This window comes from Acanthopagrus latus, chromosome 4 (assembly GCF_904848185.1).
Source record: "Acanthopagrus latus isolate v.2019 chromosome 4, fAcaLat1.1, whole genome shotgun sequence".
NCBI classification, from domain to species: Eukaryota; Metazoa; Chordata; class Actinopteri; order Spariformes; family Sparidae; genus Acanthopagrus; species Acanthopagrus latus.
In genome coordinates this window covers 21,487,093-21,512,633 of record NC_051042.1, presented here as the reverse complement: position 1 = coordinate 21,512,633, position 25,541 = coordinate 21,487,093, and the positions used below count along the sequence as shown (strand labels likewise).

Sequence of the window (25,541 nt, the reverse complement as noted above, 5' to 3'; positions counted from 1 at the left end):
CAACAGTGCAGGCCATGGGGACTTTGAGTGAGGCAAGTTCAGGTTCAGTTTATTTTTTAGCTGATATCTTAAACATGTCAGAATGGTTTGACAGACTCAAATGTTTCCTGAGGGTTTTTCTGATTTGCCTTGATTTTATCTTCTGTTCATGTCTGTGTGTGACGTTTGTGAGCGACAGAATTTGAATCAGCTGTGAGTGTCCTTCGGTGACTGGTTGGCTTCCTTATCACATGGATGATGTAGTAAAGTTATTCGTTTTAAACAGACGACTGACCCATGGATTAATGAAGAAATCTGATTTAACATTGAAATGCATTGGTTTCCACCAAGGTTAATAATGATGGCTCTTGAAATGTTTATGGAATTGGATTATTCTCCCTCTGCAGCTGTCCTGAAGGGCATCAAATCTCTGTATTTTAACATTTCCACACTACTTCAGGTGAAGGCAGCACTCCTTCTTGGTCCTTTTTAAACCAGTAAATGAGCTTGTACAAACCCGAGATAGAAAGTTTGACAGATGTAGATAATCCTACATGTAAATCAAAACAGTTGCTCTACTCCACTTTATGTCTTTACATCTTATGATATGGGTTGTAACACAATAGAGTTGACTGTCAGTTATTGATCAAATGAATTACATTGCTGGAGGCATTCTGAATCAGAGTATGAGTGTTTGCTTCAAAGGAACTTAAGGAGCAGAAACTTTCTGACCCTCAATCTTTCCTTTCAGACATTAACAAAAAAGAGATATCACTATCTGTTTCCTTGTAATTTGAGCCTTGCATTTGTTGGTTTGGCAATGGAGCCATGCAGGCTGAACACTGGACAAAATTAAGTCCATTTATCTCCTACAGAGACAGTGAGCCACTGGAGGCTGTAAATTGGAGCCTCTCTTTGTCGGCTTATTCAAAAACAGAGAGAATGGGTTGCAACACATGAGTTGTTTTTTTTTTTTTTTTTTATCTGTTAATTTCTCTCACTGGTGTAAATTAGGCAACACCAACATAAAAGCACCCACTCTGTCCTTTTTCTTCCATTGTTAAACCATGAAAGAAACTAAATCTGGTTTCACCACTCTGCACACAAATATCTGGTCCAATTTATCATGCAGGTGATATGGATATCCTTCCCCTTAGCCTCAGTGGAGAGCAGACAAACAGTCACACACCTGTGGTGATGGCAACAAAATAATCTCCACACATGACAGGCACATCTTGGTTAGAGTTAAGTAACCATCCTACTTGGTTAGGTTTAGGAAAAGATGACGTCATGAGTTGTATTGTTTGTATTGTGAGTTGTATTAAGCCAACACTGACTCCTAGTCTTAGACTACATTCAGTCAGCAGGCAAATCAGATTTTTCTTTCAAATCAGATCTGAAAGAAAGCCTAACAATATACAGATTCCTCCCCTCAAAACAGTCATTGTCATTGTTGTGTGTCATGTTCCGGGTGACACAAAAGACACTTTGAAATCTGATACGAGCTGCTAGAGCATCCAGACTAAGACGTATTTGTAGAAATCCAATCGGAATCACATTTCAAACCACTTCCACGTGTGGTTTGGATCTAATTTGCAAAAAACTGTATGTGTTTTGTCTGTCCAGACAATCTCAAATCAATCCAGATACAGTCTTGACATGCCAATAAACAGATTTGGGCTGGCAGTCTGAACATAGCCTTTCACATGGGACACCGCCACTCTTACTGCCTCACCTATTTGGACCCAGACTAAAGCAACTGGACTGAAAGACACACAATGAAATGTCGTGCGGCTTAAGGTATCGATTGGGTTGATTGATTTATTGATGGAGAAAGATAGAGAGCGATAGAGAGAATGGTTGGGTTGTAATCACGACATTCGTAGTCCCCTCTAATCCAATAGCTGGTTTCATTCACTGTCTGTGTGAAAGCTGTCTATCAGCATCTCCTGCTTAATTCCTTCATACAACATGCATTTTTGCAGAGATGTTTTCTGTGTTCCCAGTGAGTACACTGTAACAGTAACCACTGGAAATTGTGGCTGGAACAATAAAAATAAAACCTACACTGTAGTAAATTGAAATAATCTAGTAATAATACCAATAATTGTGATTAAAAACTATGCAATCTGGTGCCATCACATTGGCACATTTTACATTTGTTTACATTCAACTTACAATTCACATTTTAAGCTCATTTTATTCAGTCATACAGATTTAGACTTTTCTTTTTTGTGAAATGCCTCTTTATGTAAAAAGCGCTGTAGAACTAAACTTGGCTTCTGTTGTATGTACAGGAGATTACATTTGACAGAGAATTTCAGACACTGAAAAAAATCGTTGATAATTCTTTCTGTCGTTCCCATGAGAAAAAGAACAGAGGTCATCAGTGCCATTCCCCGACAATACAATCAATCGGTAGGCGCTTTAGTAAAATTAAATCCTCGCCTCTGTTCAATGGGCTCTCACACATGTGACTGATAATTTGAGATTACAATTAAGATTACAAAGAACAGCCCCTCAGCCAAAGGGTGTGGTGTCACCGTAAAGACATCCCTGATCAATAGGAAACACGCTTGAGCTTAGCAAACCACCTTGTGTGCTGATGCAAAACAGAGGGTCCCAACTGACATTACTAATCAAAACTGAACTGAATCAAACCGTCTCCAGAGTCCAGAGAGATGACCAACAGTTCAACCCCATACCAGGAAACATACAAACATGGCATCTGAGGTTTTTTTTAGGTCATGTCATGAAAGTTAAGCCTACGTCGTAAAATCAGATTCAGAATGAGCAGAGACCATCGTCAGTTTGAGTAATTAAAGTAAAATCAGCCTTCCAGTGTCAAACTCTGCACATACATCCTTCTACACAGTGAACCTTTGACGACCCCTCCCACTCTGTTGGTGGTTACTTGTGTTGTTAACACGTTTGTGTATTGAGACAGAGTGGCAGCAGAAGGAGCCACACCTGAAGTAAATTCCTCTGATTGCTGCACCTGCTACAACATGGCTGGATACCTCCCTCTTGCTCCCAGCCAACAGGGTTTGTAGTTTGGATGTGTTCCTTCAGCTTAGCTTTGGATTTGGTCCATTTTGGTTCAGTTTGACTTAATGAGATATCATTTAAAATGTTTGCTTTTGTGTGGTCTCTGTTTTTGTTCTGACATTGAACTGTAGGAGCAAGAGGAAAACCCATCTCTCTCACTGAACATTTCAAAGGACAGGTACTTTAAATGACACCACCAATCGATAAAAAAAATCCCTCTTGAATATGACTAGCTTCTGATCTTGTCAATAATACAACTTGGGTTCAATAAACATGGAGGATCTTGCATCGTAATGCTACCTCAGGGTCAATGCAGCAGGAGGGGTTTCATTAAAATACCCCAGTGTGAAACTTTGACATATTTGCTCAGACAGCCACATAAATCAACCTGTCTAAATAACAAGCCTCTGAATACACCATCCTAATTATGTTAAATGTGTTTCAAATGTATGCGTAATGTGCTGAATGATTCATTCAGGTAACCTTAACAAAAAGATTATATCCTTATTGTCTATGCTAACTCACACATCCACTCTGTCATTTATCTTCAGCTGAGAAATCCCATAATAGCATTTAGTCCATAACAGATGTCATTTTCTGATAGACAGCACACAGTTATGACCTCTACATTTTGAATGACGCACAACATTACTGTTAGACTTGATGCAGACATACAGTATATTTAAATTCACCATCTGTCTCTATAGACAGACTTTGACTGGACGGCAAAGGGAAACAGAGCTCCAGCTTACATGTTACATTACTTATTCGGCTTGTGACTTTGTTGGTTTTACTCCTTTTCCTCGAAGAAGAGATTATGTCTACATCCTGCCACATTATCTGTTTCATTTACCTGTCCAGCTTGAGGGTACTGTTTGCTCTAGAAACTGGCATTTCTAAGTCTTCTGCCACGCATTTGTCCCTGCGTGCCTGTTAGAGTAGCGAGTGTCGGAAAAGGCTATTTCTCCTTCGTTTAAAAAAGCCTGACACTGGTGGCACTTTATGCGTTTGAAGGATTTACTAATCACCAGTGTGGCTGGCGATGTCTGAACATGAGGTCAGTCTGGCGGCCACTTATCTGTGAGAATGAGACAAATGAATAACCACGCCAAGAGAAGACAGAAGATGTAAGCGGTGGCATTGAACACTTTTTTCTTAGTTGCAGGATGTTCAGAACGAATCTACGTAAGCAAACTTAAGTTCGACTGGAGGTCAAACAAATGTATAGTACATGGGTGAAAAATTGTGTATGGCAGTTACTTAGTGCTCTCTAATCAATAAACCCAAATGTTAACCTGCGTGATCGTGTACACAAGGCCATCAAACCTGGTTAACACATAATTGCCAATTATTCACCCGGACCAGAAAATCAGCAACGTCGCTAAAGAATAATTATTGCCTTTTATCACCTCGCAACCCTGAAGCAGCCATCACATTACACACAGATATTACACAACAATATTACACCACGTTCTCCTTTTATTCAGACAATGAATTATTCTTGTAACATAATACTGTAGCCTACGATTTGTTGATATCTGCCGGCACTGGGAGAATCTAATACAGTACGAGAAGAGTCAAAGGGGAAAACTTCCCCTCTCTGCTCCTCATAGCTTGTATTATTTTTCTATTAAGACCGTTCTGCTCCACTGGTTCGTACAGCAAGTGCTGCATCTTCACAGCTCCTGTGTTGCTGCCTCCGTAACGTGTATGACATCATTAACCATCACAGTTTTTCCCGACACGCTCGGCTCATGGTAATTCTACACCAGTGTGTAGTCTTACTATGATCTCATGAGCGTGAGCACATGTGCAGAACACTAAACACTGGAGAACACATCTGCATCATTGTTTTTTTATGTTGTTCACAGTAATTTCATCGTCCAGTTAAAAGGTATGGCATCGCAGTCACAACAATTATTTCCAGGTAGAAAACTGGCCTTTGACTGGAGATATATAAAATCGGTAGGAAATGCTAGCCATTGCCATTGTTATTGATAAGATATGACAGCATCATACATACATTTTAGATAAATTATCAAATACAATTTGACATTACATCATTTAAAAAGACAATTAAGTGGTATGTATGGTAAGGTGTAACGCAGGAGATGTCTTCTTGTCTTTCTCTCTTTCGGAAGTCATTGTAAGTAAACATTGTGATTAGGCCAACAGTGAGTTTAAGCTCATTGTTTTTTTGTTTGTTTGTTTTTTGTTTAGGATTAATTCATTTCCTGTCAAGGATTAAAGCTAGGGTCTACAATGCTGGAGAGCTAGCAAGATTTGAAAGTGGCACCTCCTCTAAATTCCCCCTCCCCATCCCGTCAGTGCTCCGTCCAAAGCCCCGCCCCCAAAAATTTGAACGCACATCTGGCAGCGGGACTCAGCAGAGAGAAGGAGATGATGGAGCACAACGCAGCAAATCAGCTGAATTTAGCATGGAGCAGACAGGAAGTAAAGCGCCGGAATAACAAACAACATCCGGTTGATTTTCAAAATAAAACACTCCGTGTTGACATCAGCCCCCCTCGTGAGGCCAGCTGTCTACCATACTGCGCCGTGGCGGACTCAAACCACAACAGGTGGGGACTGCCAGGGGGCGGAGAAAACGGGATCGGAGCCGCAACACAGCCGACCGTATCCCGTGGAAACTGGGCCGACTCATTAGCCATTCTCATGGCTAAAAACAACACACAAAGAAGCTAACATTAGCATTTGGCTAATACAAGCTACAAACGTAACCAAGTTGGCAAACCTTACATATTTCATGAAAATAACAATTCCCCCCAAAAACAAAACAAATCATTACCTGTCCAACAGAAAGAGAGCAACCTCTGCATCACTTTTCAGGCCCTTCACATGCCCCAGTTGTCTCCACCACTCAACCGCTGCACTGATGTTGACTGGGTCTGACTTCTTTCTTTATCCAGAGCCTATTTTGTTGCAGCCATTTCTGCCTCAGGATTTCTTTTCCTTGCCTTTTTAGCGGGCGAGCTGTAACATTTTGCATTTTCTCTGCCATTGTAACCAAATGAACGTCTTCTCCTGCAACTCCCTATTTCCTCAGAGGAGTGTGCTGAACACTTCCGGCATCAGTGAAACGTGACGTGTGCACGAGCGGAGGAGGGAGGGACAGAGGGGGGCGCAGGCAGAACGAGACATGAAGGCATCTGACCAATCCGAGCTATTCAGGCTGAAAAGCAGGGATTGGTCAGCTTTTTCCCAGTACTGCAGCTGCTACAGAGGTCTGATTATTTTCATTCCTTTTTCTGAATACATAATATATTGACAACTCTCAGGATAGCAGGACCATTTCACCCAGTATAACAAAATGTATTTCTGAACAACATTACAGACCCTAGCTTTAATAAAGTACCCAATCAATCAATCAATCAACTCTATTTTGTCTCAAGACATCCACTAATTACTACATGCTCAGCAGCAATTGGCAGACAGACACAGTCGGTGACTAGCAGTTGAACATTTGGCAGCTGGAGAGACAAATATTTCCAGAGGAGCTGGTGGTGACCAAAAAGGAGCTGAAAGAGAGTAAATACTTGACGTGAAAAAATGTTGTTCCATAACTGATGGATGTGTAAAAAAGCAGCTGAATGCTAACCAGCTGATTAAGTTTCATGTAAATGTCAAGTGACCAAACGAGTCAGGTGGTGGCTGAGAATCTGTGCGCAGTTGTTTTGCTTTTACAGTCATTTAACATTCTACTATTCTGGGCTGAGCACAAGTATTACACAAGGAAAAATGAATACATTTATAAATTAAATGGATTCATAGAATATGAAATTGCTTATATGGTTAAATGACACACTAATACCCCATCTAATGACACAGATTTGGCAATTTGATAATAAAATAATCATTTCTATGTGATGCCCTGGTTCGAACAGACTCTCTCGCTGTTGCCAGAAAGTTAGCAAGCTGTTACCCTCAGCAATGAGAGAGAATCTCACATCAACAAATCTTACAACAGTACATGTGCCAGTCTTAACATCTAACAGAACTCGTCCAGCAGATGGCCCGAAACGAAGATCATATTCATAAAAAGCTACGGATTTCATCTTGAACAGGCTGATGTACTGCATACTTAAGCTCTTACTGCCTTTTGCCTGTAAGGGTTATAAGAAATGATGAAGACGGAAACACAGACCTTCTGGCTGCTTTGTTCCATCAGAAATGGGAGACGAGGATGAGTGCAACACAGAAAATGTTGCTGGGTGTCCGGTTCACCCGCCTACTCTCTGAGCTAATCACACCCAGGTTCTGTGGCTCCACTGCATGAAGGATTCCCTCATGTGGATCAGTTGTTTAATTTCATATTGGTCAATGGACAGGAAGGAAAAGTTATGCGGTTAAGGAATAAGGTTTATGAGGCAGGGACTAACTGAAAGTCCTGCAGCCTGACAAAGGTCATTACTTGTTCTGCAGATACGTCGACCAACCTTCGGAGCAGGTTTGCAAAAACAGAACCAAAATTCACAGCACCACGGCAGACAGGTTGAAACCCAAAAGTTAGCTTTAATTAAAGCTGGCAGTCCAAAGTACAGAAAATACAAAACACAAACAACAAAAAAACTCAAATGAGAATGAGGATCTGCTTTGTTGGCGAATGGTGATGGATTTACATTATTCTTGTGTGTACTACACAGGAAAAGACACACAGCAATGAACCAGGACATCACAAACTAAACATAAGGCTCAAGAATGGTACAGAATAAAGACGATGGTGAGTTAGATGACCTGAACACTCGGATGTGAACAGAAAGTAGGTGGAAATATTGTGTGGGGCAGTTGTAAACAGTGCAAGAAAATTAAAGAAGCAAGAGAGGTAGTGCAATTAAATGAATGCTGGATGAGTATGTCTGCAGGGGAGGGGGAGGAGGAGGAAGAGCATCATGAGGTGGTGGTCGAACATCAGGAGAGGATCAAATATGACGGTTAGTGTGTGACAGAGGCGGCGTGTGGACCAATATGCTGGACAGTGTTATGTGTAGAAGTACCGATAATGAGAATTTCAATTTATCAGAGTCAGATTGAAGGAAATTATGTGACATCCAGTTCTCGTCATTGTGAGAATATCAGTGTGCCAACTCATGCTTGTGTTTTTTTAATTTCCTCCAATATTATGATGAGGAAACGTACTTAAACACCCACGCCATGGGAAAAAACTCAAATTGAATGCTGATAGCGAGGGAGCTTTTTTGTTTCCTCATAAGCAGTGACAATGACTAACTTGAATCTCAAATGAATGTGAAAATTGAAATGTCTGTGTGAGGGGGAAGAGACAGAATGTGAATGGAGTGAGATAGTGAGTGAGACCGAAGGCAAGGCTACGCTGTGACATGGCCCGACGGTGCTAACGTCTCACAGAGGGTCAGTTTAATGCAAGCAAAGATCCCAAACTACAGTCCATCCTGTGTGTACTCTCCTTTCTCAGCAGCGTGTGAATGACTCATCTATTGAAATGTTTCAACACACTCGCTCGAACCCGACGATTGGAACAATGCATCATTTGAACATAACAGAATGTTTTATTGGCAACGTATGACAGAAAAGTAGGTTCCCTCTTTGTCGTGCATGTTACACGTTACACTCAGTGATTCCCTGTCGAGGTGCTTGTCACAAAAGCATCATTATTTATTCATGATGTATTCTCAACTCATTCTTCAAAGTGTGTTTGTGTGGATGTGCCTATATATCTATATCTATATCTATATATCTATATCTATCTATCTATATACATATATATATATATATATATATATATATATATATATATATATATATATATATATATATATATATATATATATGCATGTATGATAGAAAGCATGCGAGAGACAACATCAGAGGAGGTTACTGGAAGCATTTCAAAGGTGTGTTGTTCTGTTCCCTCAGGGGAAGGAGGAGACAGCTAATTACTACTGAGATTTCCCATTCTCCATCTCTTATTAGTCATTTCCTCATTAGGGGCAGACGTTCGGCAACCAGCCACTGAGAATAAAACCAATTTTCTCTTCTGTCCTTCTTGGTTTTTCTTGCACTGCCTCCAGCTAGACTTCCCGGCCATGGCGGTGCTAGGGAAGCCCAGCTGAGTTTAAAGGCATTAAAGGTAATTTGATAACATGGAGCCACTGAGCTGATTCCACTAAACAACAGCACCTTGTCCCAGGGTGCAAGCCCGCTGTTGATTTTATTGGCCATGAATGTTAAGCGGTGGTGAGTGGTCCTAAATTGTGGCCATAAATCAGACTGCCAGGCAGAAAAAAAGAGTTATAAGAGAGAGAGAGTGAGAGAGAGGAGCTGTCCTCAGTGAACACAGCTCGTCTGAGGTTCACAGCCCTGCTGGACATTCAGAGGCCTCGCGAAGGACAGCAGCCACCACAAACCCTCCTTTTTTTTCTTTTTTTTATCACAACACTGTGACGATGGCCTCCTCCCAGAGCCCTCGGCACATCCTGCATCTCTGTCCCTGAATCTGACAAAAATGAAGGTCTACGTCTCCACACAAGTAGGTGTCACCATGGAAACAACCGTTATTCAGTGCTCTCAACAAAAGCAGTTATATGAAAGGAGCTGTCTGATGGAATTAAAGAGTAGGCTCGGTCCCTCTTTCCATGCAATAACTACTCAACGGCATCGGCAGCCCAACCACACAGGGCAAATGTGTACACGATAGCATGCATTTCATCAAGCACATCAATACCGTGCTCTCATTTCTATTCATCCGCTCCTGTGCGGCGGCGAGAAAAATGTTTTGTGAGATGATCACTGAGATGAACGAGTGGGATCAGAGGAAACTGGATGACAAAGGCAAACAGACGTTATACATCTTTTTTTTTTTTTTTCCCAACAAAATCATTGAAAGCGTCATTAGACATAATATCAAGTCACGGAGACGGTTTCAGTTAAATGATGAGATTTATTTACCTAACCGCAAGACAGAGAGCGTCAACTACAAGAACAGAGGTTTGTGCAAATGCAGGCTTGCATATTAGCATATCATAAGACCCAAAGGAATGACTGCACAGCACAGCTTAACAATAAAAGTAAGCATGCAATAAATTCCTTTCTTCCTTTAGAAGAAATCAAATATTTACTAATGGTACACGGGTTGCTCATCACCCACACAGCCGGCATTTACACCAGTTGCATATTAGGGTTATGGGCTGTAAACCTTGTTTGGATAAACGGAGGGTAGAGAAGAGTGTTTGTGTGTGGGAAGTCTTATAAACATCAGTGTGGTGTAAGACCTACGACTTGGTAATTTTGTCTCACAGTGGTGCGAGTATAGATAAGGGGGAAATGAGCAGCTCAGTGGATTCTTTTTAATCCGCAGTGCATGATGGCCAAATGAGCTGTGGTCTCGTTGTCTCCAGAGTGTCAGCTCACTGCTGTTTGCACTACTGGGGGGGCACGGATGATGGTTTCCCATTAAACACATGAATGTAGTTTTTTCAATAAGATGTCTAAAGCGATGACAGCAGCGTGGGTTTCAGCTAGCTCTTGCACACACGAGAATGTTCTTTAAAAACTCGATATAAATATACACTCGACACAACATTCATCATTTCACACATGACCGATTGCAGTGAAACGTGTCACTTAATGGAAAAGATAAGCAATAATAGAATAACTTTAAAAAAAAAAAAAAAAAAAACGTTTGAAGAGTTATTTGTTCGGGACAAACCTGACGAGGCATTAAATGTTCATGTATCACAGTTGAACCATTTTCATAAGTCATCTAATACATTTTATAATTCCCAGAAGAGCATGAACCATTCGCTTGGCTCATTGTTTTGATGTTTAAACAGAGAAAACATTTATACTTATTTCTTAAGAACTTAATACAATAGTAACTCATGAAAATGTATGTCTGGAAAACCATTTGACCCTGAAGCGCTCATAACCTGAGGCGAAGCAGCGATGATGTGATCCACGTAATAGGCGGGCAAAGAGTGAATTGCCATGTACCTGGAGGCATGAATCACTTGAAGAAGTCCTGATGCCCTTTAAGATATTAATACGTGAGCTGGTTTGCCCTCAAGGAGGAGAAATATTGGTTGATATCTGCACATTATTATCTCATTTAGTCTGAATAGGGAGCCTATAATGATTTATGTGAAAGCACAAAGAGTGCTTGACATTTCTATTTGTATTATGTTATTGAATGTAAAAACAAAAAAATATTCATCATACAGAAACTATAACCCTAACCCTAACCCTATTAATAAATAACCTGTAACCTCAAATTCTGTTTATTCGGGCAAAGTATTTTCCTTATTTTAACATCCACAGAGTGCCGCAGGAATGAGTCCTAAAACACAGAAACATGTTTTTGCACTTGATCCAACCGTCTCTTAAAGAAGCTTAAAGCTTAAAGAAGTCATATTATGTTAAGTTTATGGTTCAGACTTTTATTTGGGAGTTCTAGTAGAATAGCTGTTCCAGTCTTTGATCAGTGTTGTACATGTGCATTACTTAACAGGATGTAGCCAATCGGGGCAAGGCGGCTCTTCAAAAGTAATGCCACTATGGTTGGTAACCATGGTCGTGGTACAGTTGTATATTTCATAATAAATATATATTTATATAACAAGTGTTTCATAGTAATGCACATAAGTCACAGAAGTAAAGGCTCGACTACAAGCCAGGCGTTTTAGTCAGTGAAGGAGCAGCATTTTCTGTGGGAGAGAGTAAGTCCCTTTGGTGACGACTTCTGGACGGGACAACAAAAAACATAATATGAGCTTTTTAAGATATTTCCACATTTTGTTCAACGATTAAATATAATGAAAGTGACATTATGTAACTTTTTTAACCTCAAAACAACAGCTTCAGAATCATGTTGGTGGTACAGTGTCTTGTAACAGGGTGAATTGTGTCTCTGTCACTTGTTTCTGCACTACGTAACTTCAGTGAGAGGGAAGGATCATGGGACATTGATGTAGTTCATTTAAAGCCGAGCGTAAACCTGCCTTTAGTCCCATCGCATTTTTGTTGAGGGAACCAGGATGATACTTAATTTAGCCTACAAATAAACATCTGCCCTGCAGCACTCTGTTCCCTCCCTGCTGTAAAGCAGTCACATTGAGCCGGGCTTCAGTCGTGAGACTCTCAAGGATCATTTACATTCAAGCAACTTAGTGTGGCTCCAAACCTAGGCTCGCTGAATCAATAGGCCTCATCCTGTGATCCATAGTGAGTGAAGAATCCTCAATAGTTGTGGTCTTCAAAGGAGTTCAGGGAGCAGCCAACAGCAGAGTGAACTGTGTTTAGGTGCATTCATGAAAAGTCAATAGTGTGTATCTGGGGAGGGCTGGTGAAGCTCTAGAGGACAAATCAAAGTCAGATTAATATTTGTAGCCTGGGGGTGGATGTGCGTACGTTAGAATATCTGCAAAGACTAGATATCCTTCCATAGCATGTAATGGCAGGGACAGCTTGTTTGTCAGCCATGTGAATTAGTCACCATTCAGAGTCGCTCAAAGCACAAATACACCGTATAAGATAAACACAAAACCGCTTAGCAAATACACAAAGTATAGAGTCGTTATTAGAAGAGGCCACAATTAATTAACAATCAGGCCAAACCAAAAGACATCAGTGTTTAAAATGTATTGTTGACAGTGTGGTTTTAAATCTGTGGAGTATTTATGTCGCTGCTAAGGGCAACAGTGTTAGAGCTTTATTCATATAGTTTCACACAAAAATCAGCAATTCAAACATTAACGTGTTATTTGCTTAGAAGACTCTGTTTCAGTTAGCAGTCGTGCCTCAACCTCTGTCGCATCAACACGTTTTTTCTTTGGGAAAACATTGAGGCCAGCACATGACACGACTTTTTCTGGCTTTGCTATGAAAGCTATGACAACAATCTGACACAGAACCCGCCGATGTACGAGAAAGTGAAGGTTAAAGTTTTTTTTGTTTGTTTGTTTGTTTTTCAACATATCAAAGCTCAATAGAACAGCATGAAAATCCAACGCAGCCTTTCAAGTGAACGGCGATCCTTCAGGCAGGAGTGACTCGAAAAACGAAAACATTCACAGAGCAGTTTGTTCAGGTATTAAGCCAACTATTCAAACCAATTTCATGGTGAGAAACGTTTTAATAGTCAAAGGAAATTTGGTGAATTTTTAATGTTTTAACATTCTGATTGAATCTAATTCTAGTGTGAATTTAATCATTCCAGTGCGGGTTTTTATGAACATTACCTCACTGCACTCCCTGTGATAGGCTTTGTGCTTTCAGCCGTGTACTCAAGAGTTAAATTACTCATGAAACATCGAGTGGAATTACATTGCATATAAAAAAGCAGCAGGAAAAGGAAAAATAAATAAACACGCTGCAGAAACATCAAGGATGCTACCTGCTCGACAACCGGTTCAGGGGCTGACACCAATAACGAACGATTCGGGGGGAGAGGATGTGCCGTACATGAAGCACATAATTTTGCACACCTTATACTGCTTCCAGCTCACAAAAGACCAAATAACACGGTGCAATCATTCATCTTGTCTTGGAGAAAAATGTAATTTGGGTTTTGTTCACGCCTAACCTCAAAGAAGGCAGCTCTGTGCAACACCGTGTTGCTGCACGGCAACCCAAACTGGTCTCCTCCTTCAACCTGATGACCTGGCTGTATTTTCTGTCTCTCGTTGCCTCCCTGATGTAACTGTAAAAAGCACATAAAGAAGAGCTCGAGCTGTAGCGGACATCGCAGAAGTTAAGTCACTTGCAGCTTCACGAATGTACGAGGTGAACAGGGTCTGAAGTGGTGACACATCAGATGTAAGAAATGTTTTTTCCACTGCTGCTGTTTTCTCACCTGGCATTAAGAGGGCCTAATTAATTACTGAAGGTTCAGCTCATTATTGTTATTCGGCTCATCATTTCAGACAGAATACACTAACCCATCGACCTGCACCTGCCAACTGCCAAACATACTCAGCACTGTTTGCTGTTGCATTTGCTAGGTAGAGCTGGTGTCATTCATAGTTCATGCTGGTGCACTTTTTAATTTAAGAAAAAAGATCATAACAGATCATTTATATTGTGCTAGCAATTGCAGAATTTGTGATTTTACCAATAATCTGTTCCATTGTCTGGAATTAATGACCATAATCCAAAATAAGGCCAATCATGCAGCCAGACAGACTTATATATCTATGTATATATATATATATATATATATATGATTGAAGGTCTGAATGCAGCATCTCTTCTTCTAGTGATTCATCTATAATATCTGAATTTAATTTTATTCAAGTTGAGCAATCTAATTTTGATTGTAACATACTGTACAATGAGCAGTACATCTTTGAAAATGATGTGACGAGGAAAACATTTAGGTCAAAGGTGCTGAATTTCATGATCAGTGAGGAATAACAAGTGTGCGTCCAATCGTTGAGATCAGCGCTGAGGGATTGGCCTTCATGCATAAAAACTATGGGGGAAAAAACAATCTGCCTGGATTCATGATGCTGAAACAGCTGGATGGTCAATTTGCACACCCAGGGAGAAATGCTGTATCCACACTGAGCAGAGAAAATAAAAAAAGCCCACAGTCTCCATCGCACCCTTCTTGTGTAAACACTTTGATAGCAGTGGGGAAGGGAAATAAATGGGTAACATCACATTTAGAAAGATTTTCTCTTCAGTCCTTTGTCCAAAATCACAAGGCATGCGTCCTTTTCTCTCTCTCAGTTTGCCGGACTGGTGCTGCGGTCAAAGCTCGGTAGCAGGAGTCAGGAGGGTGCTTATTCTGTTGGGGTGGTGGCGACCGGGGTGAGGATGGGGGTCAGTGATTCCCTCAAAGGACACATAGGGGAAATGGCCTTGTGGCTGTAGTACTCGACAACTTGCTTGGGCACCTCCGCCAGAACACATTTGGCCAGCGCCGCAGGGGAGGCCTGCAAAAGAGACAGAGCACAGCTGGAGGTGTCAAAACAACTGTTAAAGATTGTTTTAATCTGAGATACACAACATTTTCCAGTGGAGATTTTAAGTGTTTTTCCTGATCAGGGGTCTGTGGGTGGCGTTAGAAATTCTTCCTTTGTTTCAGACAAATTAAAAGCGATATGTCAGTGTCAGACATTGTTTTAAACTATTGCTCACGACTCTGGAAAAAAAACGTCTGTTCATCCTCGCTCCTAAGAGCGTCATGAAAACAGAAAGATTTGTTTCAAACAGTGCAGGGTTTTTTTGTTAGACAAGCGTCTCAATAAAGTTTGTTGTTTGACCATATTTCAAAACTAATTTCAAAGGCATCGAACACATTACATCAGGGCATCATTTAATTCAAAATTGTAGGCCTGTGCAATCGAGGTTACTTTGAATTTATGTGCCACATTACTCAGTGGAGAAGGATGGATGACCAGTACTGTTCCAAAATGTATTCTCTCATTTGAGGTTTTCATTATCATGTTGGGACACAGCGAGCGATGCATCAGTTTGAAATCTCCCACAGGTGAATTTAGTTTCCAGCACGTCCTTAAACTATATGGAATCTAAGCAATTCTGGAGGAAGATGGTTGAGTCTCATTTGCTGGTTGCTCGTCAAATACTGGCGCTTTAGGTTTGTGTGCGATTTGTTGTATTTGTTTGCCTCTTGTCTTTCATAAAAGGCAGATATAAAATAGTAAAAATATAAATAAATAAATAACAAAACAATATGACTAACGATAGCTGCTGAAAGTAGTAGGGTTTTATTTTGTGCAATAAACATTACAGTGTGTTCACAGGTCTTGGGGTGTGTATTGTGTATTGTAGTGTATTGCTACACATGCAGTAGTACGTGTACAGTACAACTAGCTACTAACTAAAAATTGTACAATAATGTGACAACACATTTGGGAAATGTGTCTGTTCAGAATACGAGACATATAGTCAGTATATTTGTGCAGCTGAAATGTTGCTGATTGCATGAAGCTACATTTAGAATACATTCTTGTTTTGAAGAAATTTCTGGAGCTCCTCCAGTTCATGATGCCCATCTGTAGCACTGGCGAAGCCAGCAAGAGCCTCCTGCTCTTTTCAATAACAAGGAGGGGGACGTTACATAAAAAAATGTAATGTCCATGAGCATCACTAGCGCAGCAGTAGGAGTGGGATTGGAGAGAAAACTGACAGTCAAGATTCACAGAGAGAGAAATTAACTGACCGTTTTGAAGTCTCTGAAGGGCACGAACTGCACGATGTCCCTGAGGACGGGTTCACCCTTCGGTGATCGTAGGACTCCATCATCTCCATCCAAAATCTGCATGTCTGTGAAGTCTGCATTGCCCACGCCGACAATGATTATGGAGAGAGGCTGGTAGGAGGCTCGTACAATGGCTTCACGTGTGTCTGCCATGTCTGTCACCACGCCATCCGTGAGGATGAGCAGGATGTGGTATCTCTGGAAGAACATTAGAGCTTTCAGTGTGAATCAATCCATTTTTTTTGTTGACCCATTTTAACATTGGCAACGTGCAGTTGTAAGCAAGGACACCTCTCAGTGGGTATTTATGTGTGATTAGTCTTTTCATGCTGTGTTGAATAATTCTACAGCCTCCACTGAGAAGATAAGTTTATGTGTGTCTGCCACTTAGTTAAGGTGTGACATGGAAAACAAGAGCAGAAAAGGTGTATTAAAAACAAAAGACGAAGTGACAAAATCAAAAATGTGTGCAAGAGCATATGTGTGAAATTACTTTCATGTGTCTACTGAACTGGATAATATGAATAGTACAGTACAAGAATATTAACATGGCACAGTATACTTAATCATTTCTTATGGTTCCCATGAGAAGTAGTTAGCTTGTTGATAGCAAGACTATTAAATGTTTTTCTAAATGTTGCGACTGTGCATTTCTATTACATGCCCTGAAAGCCAAATTGTTTACTGCAGCTCATTTATGATCAGATAAGGGCTGACATTGTGGAGATAATAATTACATGAAGGTCAGCGATTACAGGAGTTTAATGGTTCACAACACGATGTCCATGTAGCCGGTGGGTAATTTAACATCGTAAATAGATGAAAGACAAGTGTTTTTACTCCCAAAGCAATGTGAAGGAAAGATGAGCAGCATAGTAACTTATTATTCACATTTTAACTGTAACTCATGCATTAATTTCTAGCCAAAAAAGGTCTCGATATTGAACTTTTTTTTCCAAAAAATAAACCACTAATACAGCACTTCATGGTTTCAATCCATAATTTAAGGAACACTCGTTTGTTCGACAATGGGCTTCTTTGCGCTGCAGGGCATCATTACCATAAACAGTGAGGTGAACCAGAGGCTGCTCACTCTGGGATCTCAGTGGGATGCACAACAACAAACCCGGTATTACATCCACAGATTTTTTTTAATGGTGTATAAAGGGACACTCACAGAAGCATCTTTGATGTTGCCGTCGCCTGCTGCCAGCTTGGCTATTCTGTTAATGATGGGAGAGACATTGGTTGGGCCATACAACTGGATCTTTGGAAGGCAGTTCTGGTATGCTTCAACCACTCCTTGGATCTCTGAACAAAGGGAGCACAGCAGCATGAAACATCAGTATCGTTATCTACACTTAAGTGTCTGCAAGCCTAAAGGCACAATCAGACAAATTATACACTGCAGTATAGCAAAGAATTGTAAGTGGCTTTCCTTGTTTTTCTGCCTCATACAAGATAAAGAGGATAAATCCTTTGATGTTCATTTAAGTATCGTCAACATAGAGATGCACTTTTCATGGTAGCTGGTGCACAGGCCTCTCCATACCTTCACATTCATCATCCTCTGGGTTGAAATTAATGGCAAAGTCGTGAGACACCTGTGGATGGTGAAGGGGAAAGAGAAAATTGTTAAGCACTGCTACAGCGAATGGCAACATGCTCTGTATTTATTTCCCTAATGTAACGTAAATGGCTCCAGTTCTGGAACATGGACTTTCTTCTAGCATTGCTGTAAATTCTGTGAAGAAGTTACTTTTGACATCAATTGAGTACCGCAGGAATTATTCCGAAAATTTGGAAATAAGTTTGCATTTTTGCACTTCCAGTTCCCTCGTCTCAGTGGGGTTTTTTTTTAATGGGTTTTTTGTTAAATGTCTGAAATAAGGTCTGCAGTTAACATAAGTTTAATAGATTGAAGTTTTGTTCTACAACATAAAATACATCAATTGATGCCCAACATTTGAAGGAAAGTGTTGACATGGAGACTCATTTAATTACTTGTCCCTCATCACAGGCTGACTTTAGTTGCAAACTATTCAAGCTCTAACTTTACAACTCGAGGACTGATCCATTTAAAGTGAAGTGTGAACTCAGAAGAACCAAGGGAACCAAAAGTGACCAAATCAAAACCTGAGTCATAATGACTTTAGAGTTATATGGACACTTAAAATACGTGTAGCTTTGTGTTTTCTTAAATAAGAATATGAAGTGTTATCAAGGGAGAATGACCATTCTTGTGGTATTACTAACTTATAAAAAGCATATTAGGATCATAAGTCATGTAGAACAAATTAATAACAGTAATTATGAGGCTACTGAGGTAAAAATGATCATGAAGAATATAGGTTTTAATGTTATAAAAAGAGCCAATGTGTTACTAGCTATGGTAATAAGCAACTACATAATAGTTAACATATGTTTGTCTAATATGAATTGTTTCAGATGTATTCATAGTAGTGATTAAATTGTCATACATTACTTTTGCATGTAAAATAATAAAAGGTGGGGTAAGTATGTGCTAATACAATGTTCACTGAAATCAGGAACTAATAGCAATGATGAGTTAACAGTATTGAGTTTTTGCATAATTAAGCCAATGTTGTGTACAATGGATTTGAAATCAGTACTACTGGATAAAAGTTGCTCACTTTTCACTTACAGGTGAGTTTGTTTTGTTATGTGATATACTGGTTGTTGTACACTACATTCTCCTTGTATTAATATCCTCTTTTATCAGTTCTATTCTTGCTATCCAAACGTCAGATTGAATTTGTTCAACTCAAAGCTGTTCTAACTGGCAAAGATGAAATCCTCTTCTTCATACCTCCTCTCAAAAGGAAGCACAAGTTTTTTTTTTCCCATAAACAGCCAGATCAGTGACAACTGACTCCTCTCCAGCTGGCTACTTTTTAAAAAGTCATTTTTGTCTCTAATGTGATTAACAGCTTGAAGTCAGTGACTGTAAAGATATATATGAGGAGCCAGAGACAAATCAGTCACACAGACCACCATTAAGACTTAGCTTTAGCCCACTAGGGATCTTGTTTTGTATCTCATTTAACAGGCCTGTCTCACAGCAGACCTTTTGACATGACATAGCAGGAAATCGACAGGCATGACTAATAACATTAATAATGGCTGTCTTCCATTTAGGTGTAGCAATTGTATGGCTTTTGTTTATATGCAGGCTGGTTCACTGGCATGGCAAGTATTGGTAATGTTATTAGTTACACCTCTGCTGTTGCTGCTACTGTGTGACAGTCAGTCATTCAATATTACAGTCTTATCTTTAAGCTTTGCCGGTTTGCCCAAGTGCATAAAAAAATATTTTTGTGGGTGAACACCAGTGCGAAACAAACATTCTTACAATAAAGGTTTTAAAGGGCCCTGAGAACATATTGCCTCTTTAATCTTCTTGCAAAGAGCAAAGGGGTAAAAACAAAACGTTCTGCTAAAGTCTGAGGTCAGATTTGGTTTGAGTTCTTGGTTTTGTTTAAGAACATGTCTAATTTAGCGGACTAAGTGATGAATATCGTTATTATTGTTATCTTTACTGTGTATTGATAAATCCATGACACTGTCCAGGGTGCTGAACTAACAGACGGACTTGTAATTGAACTTTTTTCTCTCAGCATTTAGTATCATATCATGGGTCTATAATATTGTACTGTATATGTACTTTATATATATTTAGTCTCTGGTACACTATAAAATAGTGTCGCATTCATGACCAGTATGAAAGGTAGCCATGTGGAACAGCGAGAGTATCATAGAGACTCACTGGGACCAAGTATTCCCGATCAGATCATTCAGTAGTGTCCATGCTGCTGAAAGTACACCTCTGTTTCAGCTTCGAACACAGATTATGTCAGTGATTAAAACAGTTTTCTAGTAGAAAAACATACAACATATGTCATATATTAATATATTCATATATTAATCTTGATTTACAGATAACCAACTGTTAAGGCAGTTGACTTTCAATGAAAGAAATTGCTTAAAATCTTCTACAGATATTGGAATAACTATTGGTTTAGGGTGAGGGGAAATACAAATGGGCTCAGGTTTGGGCCATCTCCCTGTCACAAATTTAAAAAAAATCATTGACAGATCAAACCAAATTCAGACTGTCCTGATTAGTTAAGATCTGGTCGTGGTCAGAACCTGCCTGTGAAATCAAATTTGGTTCGCTGATAGCAGGTCATGTTGAGCTGAAATGCTTCTTGTGTGTTATTAAGTTCTGACCCAGAGTTCACAAAGAAATAACTTAATTACTGGGTGTGGGGTTCTGTGGGATCAAATTTCAGCCTGGGAACTGCTTTTGACAGTTAGATTAATCAAGGAAAATCTCTAAACTCACATTTGGAGACACATGCATGTTTACCAACTGCATAAATAGTAATATAACTTAATATTCTCACATGCTCACAGAAAGCCAACAACCAACATCAGTCCACTTGGAGGCAAACAAGCAGAGTGAGACTGTGAGACTGTGAGACTAGCTTTGACTGGCGTGAAAGTAGTCATGACGACACCATATTTAGTGCAATGCAATGTTAGGCTTCTCATGTGATCCTTAGCCAGTCGATGAACGTCATGGGACTTAATTTATATTCATTTCGTAATCACCCTTAGTACGGATAGCACATAATTAAGGACACAAGAGTGCATAGCAGCACATCCTGAGATAAAAAGGCCAGGTCCATGAAACTTGAGCGCTGTGAGTTCATAGATGCAATTCATGATTAGTCTAATGACTTAATTAGCATTCTTATGCACCACCAAGCACAATATGGCAGCAGCAGGCAGTAAAATAAATGTGACTCCTGCGAGGCAGTCACTGTCACAGGGAATAGAGATATTAATAGGTTGTATTTACTGAGTCACAAATCTTAGTATGATTGGCACGATGATTGCCGGTACTTCACATCAGCACATATAGCACAGGGCAATTTTTACATTAAACATAGACAGTTCTGGTTTGATTAATTATCAAACGTCATGGTGATTCAACTGTGCGTGTGTGTGCGCAGTCTGACTCTTCCCATGTCAGACGTCCCCCCAGGGCTCCATTCAGAATCACTGAAGGCTTCTGGTTTCTGCTTAAACAAATGCTCTGAAACTCAGGAATTCTTATGTAAATCCAGGATCAACTCTACAGGGGCTATTGTGTCATCACAGCATGTTATTTCCTCCAGACAAGTTGATATTTCAAGACAAGGGGCTCATGAATATAAATAAACTTGGTGATTAGTTTTAAAATGTGAAATTTTGACAGATTGTGTCGTATAATAGGTGACTGAAATCAACTTGCTCACTGTGAAGTCCCCGGTGGTGTAAAATACCAGGATCTGATAAGAGCACATGAATATACAGTATGCATAATATTGTTCAAGCAGAGCGGAGATGGGAACGGAGATACTCACCTCATAATTTGGAGGGATTCTGGCACCAAACCCCAGCGCTGAAAATCTTTTGTCGCTGAAACGATAAGCAAATTAATCAGTCGTACAGAGTTACTACAGTTTAATCTGGGATGTAGCATGTGACAAGGATCTCAAAATATTGGCTGCTTATCCATCTGTTCTCGTTTCCAAGGGCAAAAACCCTCTCTTGTCTGCATTTCATAAATGTTAAAAGCTTGAATTACAATTTGAAATCCATCCCAGGGCCCCTGCAGCCAGTGCTTTACACCTGTTCAAAGAACTTCCCACAGTCTTTATTCTTTTCCATTTTTCAGGGCAATGTTTAGATGAGCAGATCTTACGGTAAGAGGCTCTGCTATGCTCCCTCTTGAGGGCCAGGGTGCACAGCTTGGTATAAATAACAAAGGCAAAGGCTGTTTTATTTGTGCATCTCAATTATGAGCAAGACAGACCTGTTTGTAGAGAGACCATTAAGGTAAACTAAGACCTGAGCCCACACCTTCACATCGTTCGACAACAAGAAATGTGATGTTTTAGAGTGTACAAAGGAAACAGCATATGTGCATATACACAGGACAGGGAGGATCAACACTTGGATACTTGACGGCTCAATAATAATCCAGTAGTTGTGTGGCGGTACTAGCAGTAAAATGCTTACAAACCAGCTCCAACACACATCAAAATATAAGCAAAAAATATATACAACTCCAGTGAAGGCTAAATAATTGGCTGATAGAATAATGAAGATGTGAGTCCCCATTGAAATTATATGGGAAAGCTACAGGTGTACAGAGGGGCTTGGACTATTTGAGGTATCTATAAAGGCATGCTACACACTTGCAGCCCAGCCCGGATGCAGGTAATTTAATTGAAGGGTGACTATTACTGGTCATTCAGCTGGGTTGTTCATAGCCCAAACACAGTTTCACTCAACTTAGAAAGAATGGAGCAGCAAATAAATCTCAATGGGGCTTAAGCAGGCTAGAGTTTCTGGCTGACAGTCTATGTGGATTCAGTCTGTAGTGTTTCATGGACATAATTAGACTGAGTCCCTCCCGGATGCCTTTCCCAGCCATCTACAGCTACAGTATAGAACATATTCATCCATGAGTCGATCAATCATAAAGTGCAATCTCAAAAATAAAATGTCCCACAAAAAGCCATTTAATTCCATCAATTGAACATTAAAGTGTGATAACAGGAATAAGTATAAAGCCTTTTGTGGCTCCAGAGGAAGCTGAACGTAATCTGATAACTTACCTTGAAGCTAAGTTTTATTGTGGGTAACGTAGGCAGCAGCCACTGAGTTGGTGGATTAACCCTTTAATGCACATAACAAAACAAAGCTTTGTGTATGACTTACAGCAGCTGTCCTTGTTCCGACAGTCATCCATCTATCTCTTTTTTTTAACTTATCTTGAGATGTCCGTGTTTAATGCAAGACTAGAGCTTCGACCTTGCAGGGAGAGTCGAACAAAATATGCTATTTAGTTCCATTATTGAGTGTGTAGTATATTGTCTCTTTTTCTTTCCCCTCATGGAAGTATTGCAACAAATTCTTGGTGACCACACTTCCAAAGCAATAATATTGCTTTGGAAGTGTGGTCAGGACAAACTGTACACTAAGTTAACATTAAACAGATAACACTTTTGTGGTTTTCACCATTATGGACAAGAACACATCACATTACATCAGTGTCTGTTTGTCTCCAGACAGCTTCTGTCGATGCCTCCCTTATAAGAATATTAATGTTTTCATGACTGACAAAACAACCACAATCGCAAATCACATCTGCAGCTCAACAGAATCTCTGTTTGGGGCACAAATATCCCAAATGATCAGTTTAAACTGTGGACATGTGGCGTGTGTGCGCTGAATTGTGCAGGCGGAAGTTTACTGTGTTATTTTTAAGTGCTGATTTATTTGCTGTGTTGACAAGTGTTGATTGGAGAGTTGTTTGTCCGCTCACAGAGCTAATATGGCTTTGAGGCAGCTTTTCAGAAGCTATCAGAAGTGTTTAATTAACTCTGATGGGTGTGGACTTTTATAAACACTGGCAGAGTGATGGTTTTTAACACATTCTGAATGAGCAAAAGACTTTGATCCGTGAACATACTTACGGCAAGTTTCAGTTGTTTCTCTACAGTAATTAACAGAATTGGTAATTCATGTTGTTGTCCAAAAAAAAAAAAAAAAACACTCCAACATCGAAACAGATCGCAAAAATAGACATATATATCTTTTTTATCCTCCTCCTCAACTTTTCTCAAAGGAGAAAAAAGATTAATGTGTCTTTTACTTTAACCAAGCAGTATAATATTTACAGTGGCTGCAAATGGTAACAGCAACAGCCTGCAGGCTTTGGAGAATTTGAGCTCAGTTAAAAAGACATCACTGAATATGGTACACAGCCCATTTTGAGTGCATATTTGGTTGCCATCATTATCCCCTGTTCCAACGGGGGGGTGAGCATGTGAATGAGTCCAACATCTATTCTCTGTAATGCTCCCTCTCCACATGCCCTGGCTAATGGGCTGTACGGGATCCAGATATAAACACACTCCAGTAACAATATTTTAAAGAAATTTGTGGATTTCTGGTTCTACAACTCAGACAACAGCATGAAAAGATGTCTCTGCTCGAAATGCACCCTCAACATCGACATGTTCCCTCTTTTTTTATCAGTTCTCATAAAAATCATTCCAATTCACAGAATAAAGGTTGAACACCCACAATGGGACCTTTCAAAACATTCGGGGCATGTTATGTGGATGCAGAATAATAGTCTTTGATATTATGGTTTTTACCAGCTTTACCAATGCGACTGCGAATGGAAACATTTTAATTGGGATGGAATTATTCATGCTGAGGCAATTTTTACTCTGAGATGTACTGTATTCTTGTTACTGTTAACAAGGCCAATACACAACCCTCATTATCTTGACCTCTGTGCTCTTTCAATACTTTCACAGATTTGCCCTTGGAGCCTTAATGAATTGATTTCTATGTACAATTTTCTAATTTCTTAACGCCTCATTTCCACTTGGTGTGGTGTTGCGTCTGTAATTATGGATGCACGCACCAAGTGCTCAGCGAAAGGAAATGCAGTTCTTCATGGATGGATAGAAACGTCACGGTTAACATGTTTTTAAAATACACATGGAGCTTTATCTAGACCAAAACAGGACCAAAAAGAATGCATGGTGACAAATAAGTGAGGCTGTTGATCATGGTGTTTAGTAAAGCTACTGTTTTTTGGGCCCTGGAGCTTTAGTAATAATCAACAGTGAATATGTAAAGCTGAGGTCAGGGTCAGGGTGGGTATGACTCCTGAAGGACTCAGTCAGACATTTTTCAGTTCTCAGCTATGATGGTTGGCATGGAACTGCAGAGCATCTCTTATTAACTTTAGGCTTTTTTGTTTTTTGTTTTCCTTTCTTTCTGGGTTAAAGCTAGGGTCTACAATCCTGGAGAGCTAGCAAGACAGCTAGCAAGATTTGAAAGTGGCACCTCCTCTAAGTCTCCCCTCCCACCATACCGTCAGTGCTCCGTCCAAAGCCACGCCCCCACAAACTTGAACACGCATCTGGCAGTGAGACTCGAGAGAAGGAGATGTCGGAGCACGACGCAGCAATTCAGCTTAATTTAGCACGGAGCAGACAGGAAGTAAAGTGCCGAAATAACAAACAACATCCGGTTACTTTTCAAAATAAAACACTATGCGTTAACACACACTTCGTGAGGCCAGCTGTCTGCCTTACTGCGCCATAGCGGACTCCAACCGCAACCGGTAGGGACTGACAGAGGGCGGAGCAAAACCGGATCGGAGCCGCAACGCAGCGACAGTATCCAGTGGAAACTG

The 25,541-nt window shown here is 40.1% G+C and overlaps 1 protein-coding gene and 1 long non-coding RNA gene across 5 annotated transcripts in view; both read right to left on the bottom strand.

The window, feature by feature from the left end:
• Positions 1–4,488: 4,488 nt before the first annotated feature.
• On the bottom strand, positions 4,489–6,036 carry LOC119018337. The gene is made up of 2 exons (XR_005074717.1): positions 5,837–6,036; positions 4,489–5,707 (listed from the first exon to the last, which is right to left on the bottom strand). It is a non-coding gene; the product is annotated as an uncharacterized LOC119018337 (long non-coding RNA).
• Positions 6,037–12,715: 6,679 nt separating this feature from the next.
• cpne7 (copine VII) overlaps positions 12,716–25,541 on the bottom strand; it is a 41,262-nt gene continuing 28,436 nt past the window's right edge. For all 4 annotated transcript variants that reach the window (XM_037096136.1, XM_037096133.1, XM_037096134.1 and 1 more), the window contains 5 exons: positions 21,679–21,733; positions 17,799–17,850; positions 17,424–17,557; positions 16,208–16,444; positions 12,716–14,957 (listed from right to left, as the gene is read on the bottom strand). In XM_037096136.1, the coding sequence (XP_036952031.1) occupies positions 14,805–14,957; positions 16,208–16,444; positions 17,424–17,557; positions 17,799–17,850; positions 21,679–21,733 (631 nt within the window). In that variant the 3' untranslated portion in view covers positions 12,716–14,804. The remainder of the gene's footprint in view (positions 14,958–16,207; positions 16,445–17,423; positions 17,558–17,798; positions 17,851–21,678; positions 21,734–25,541) is intronic.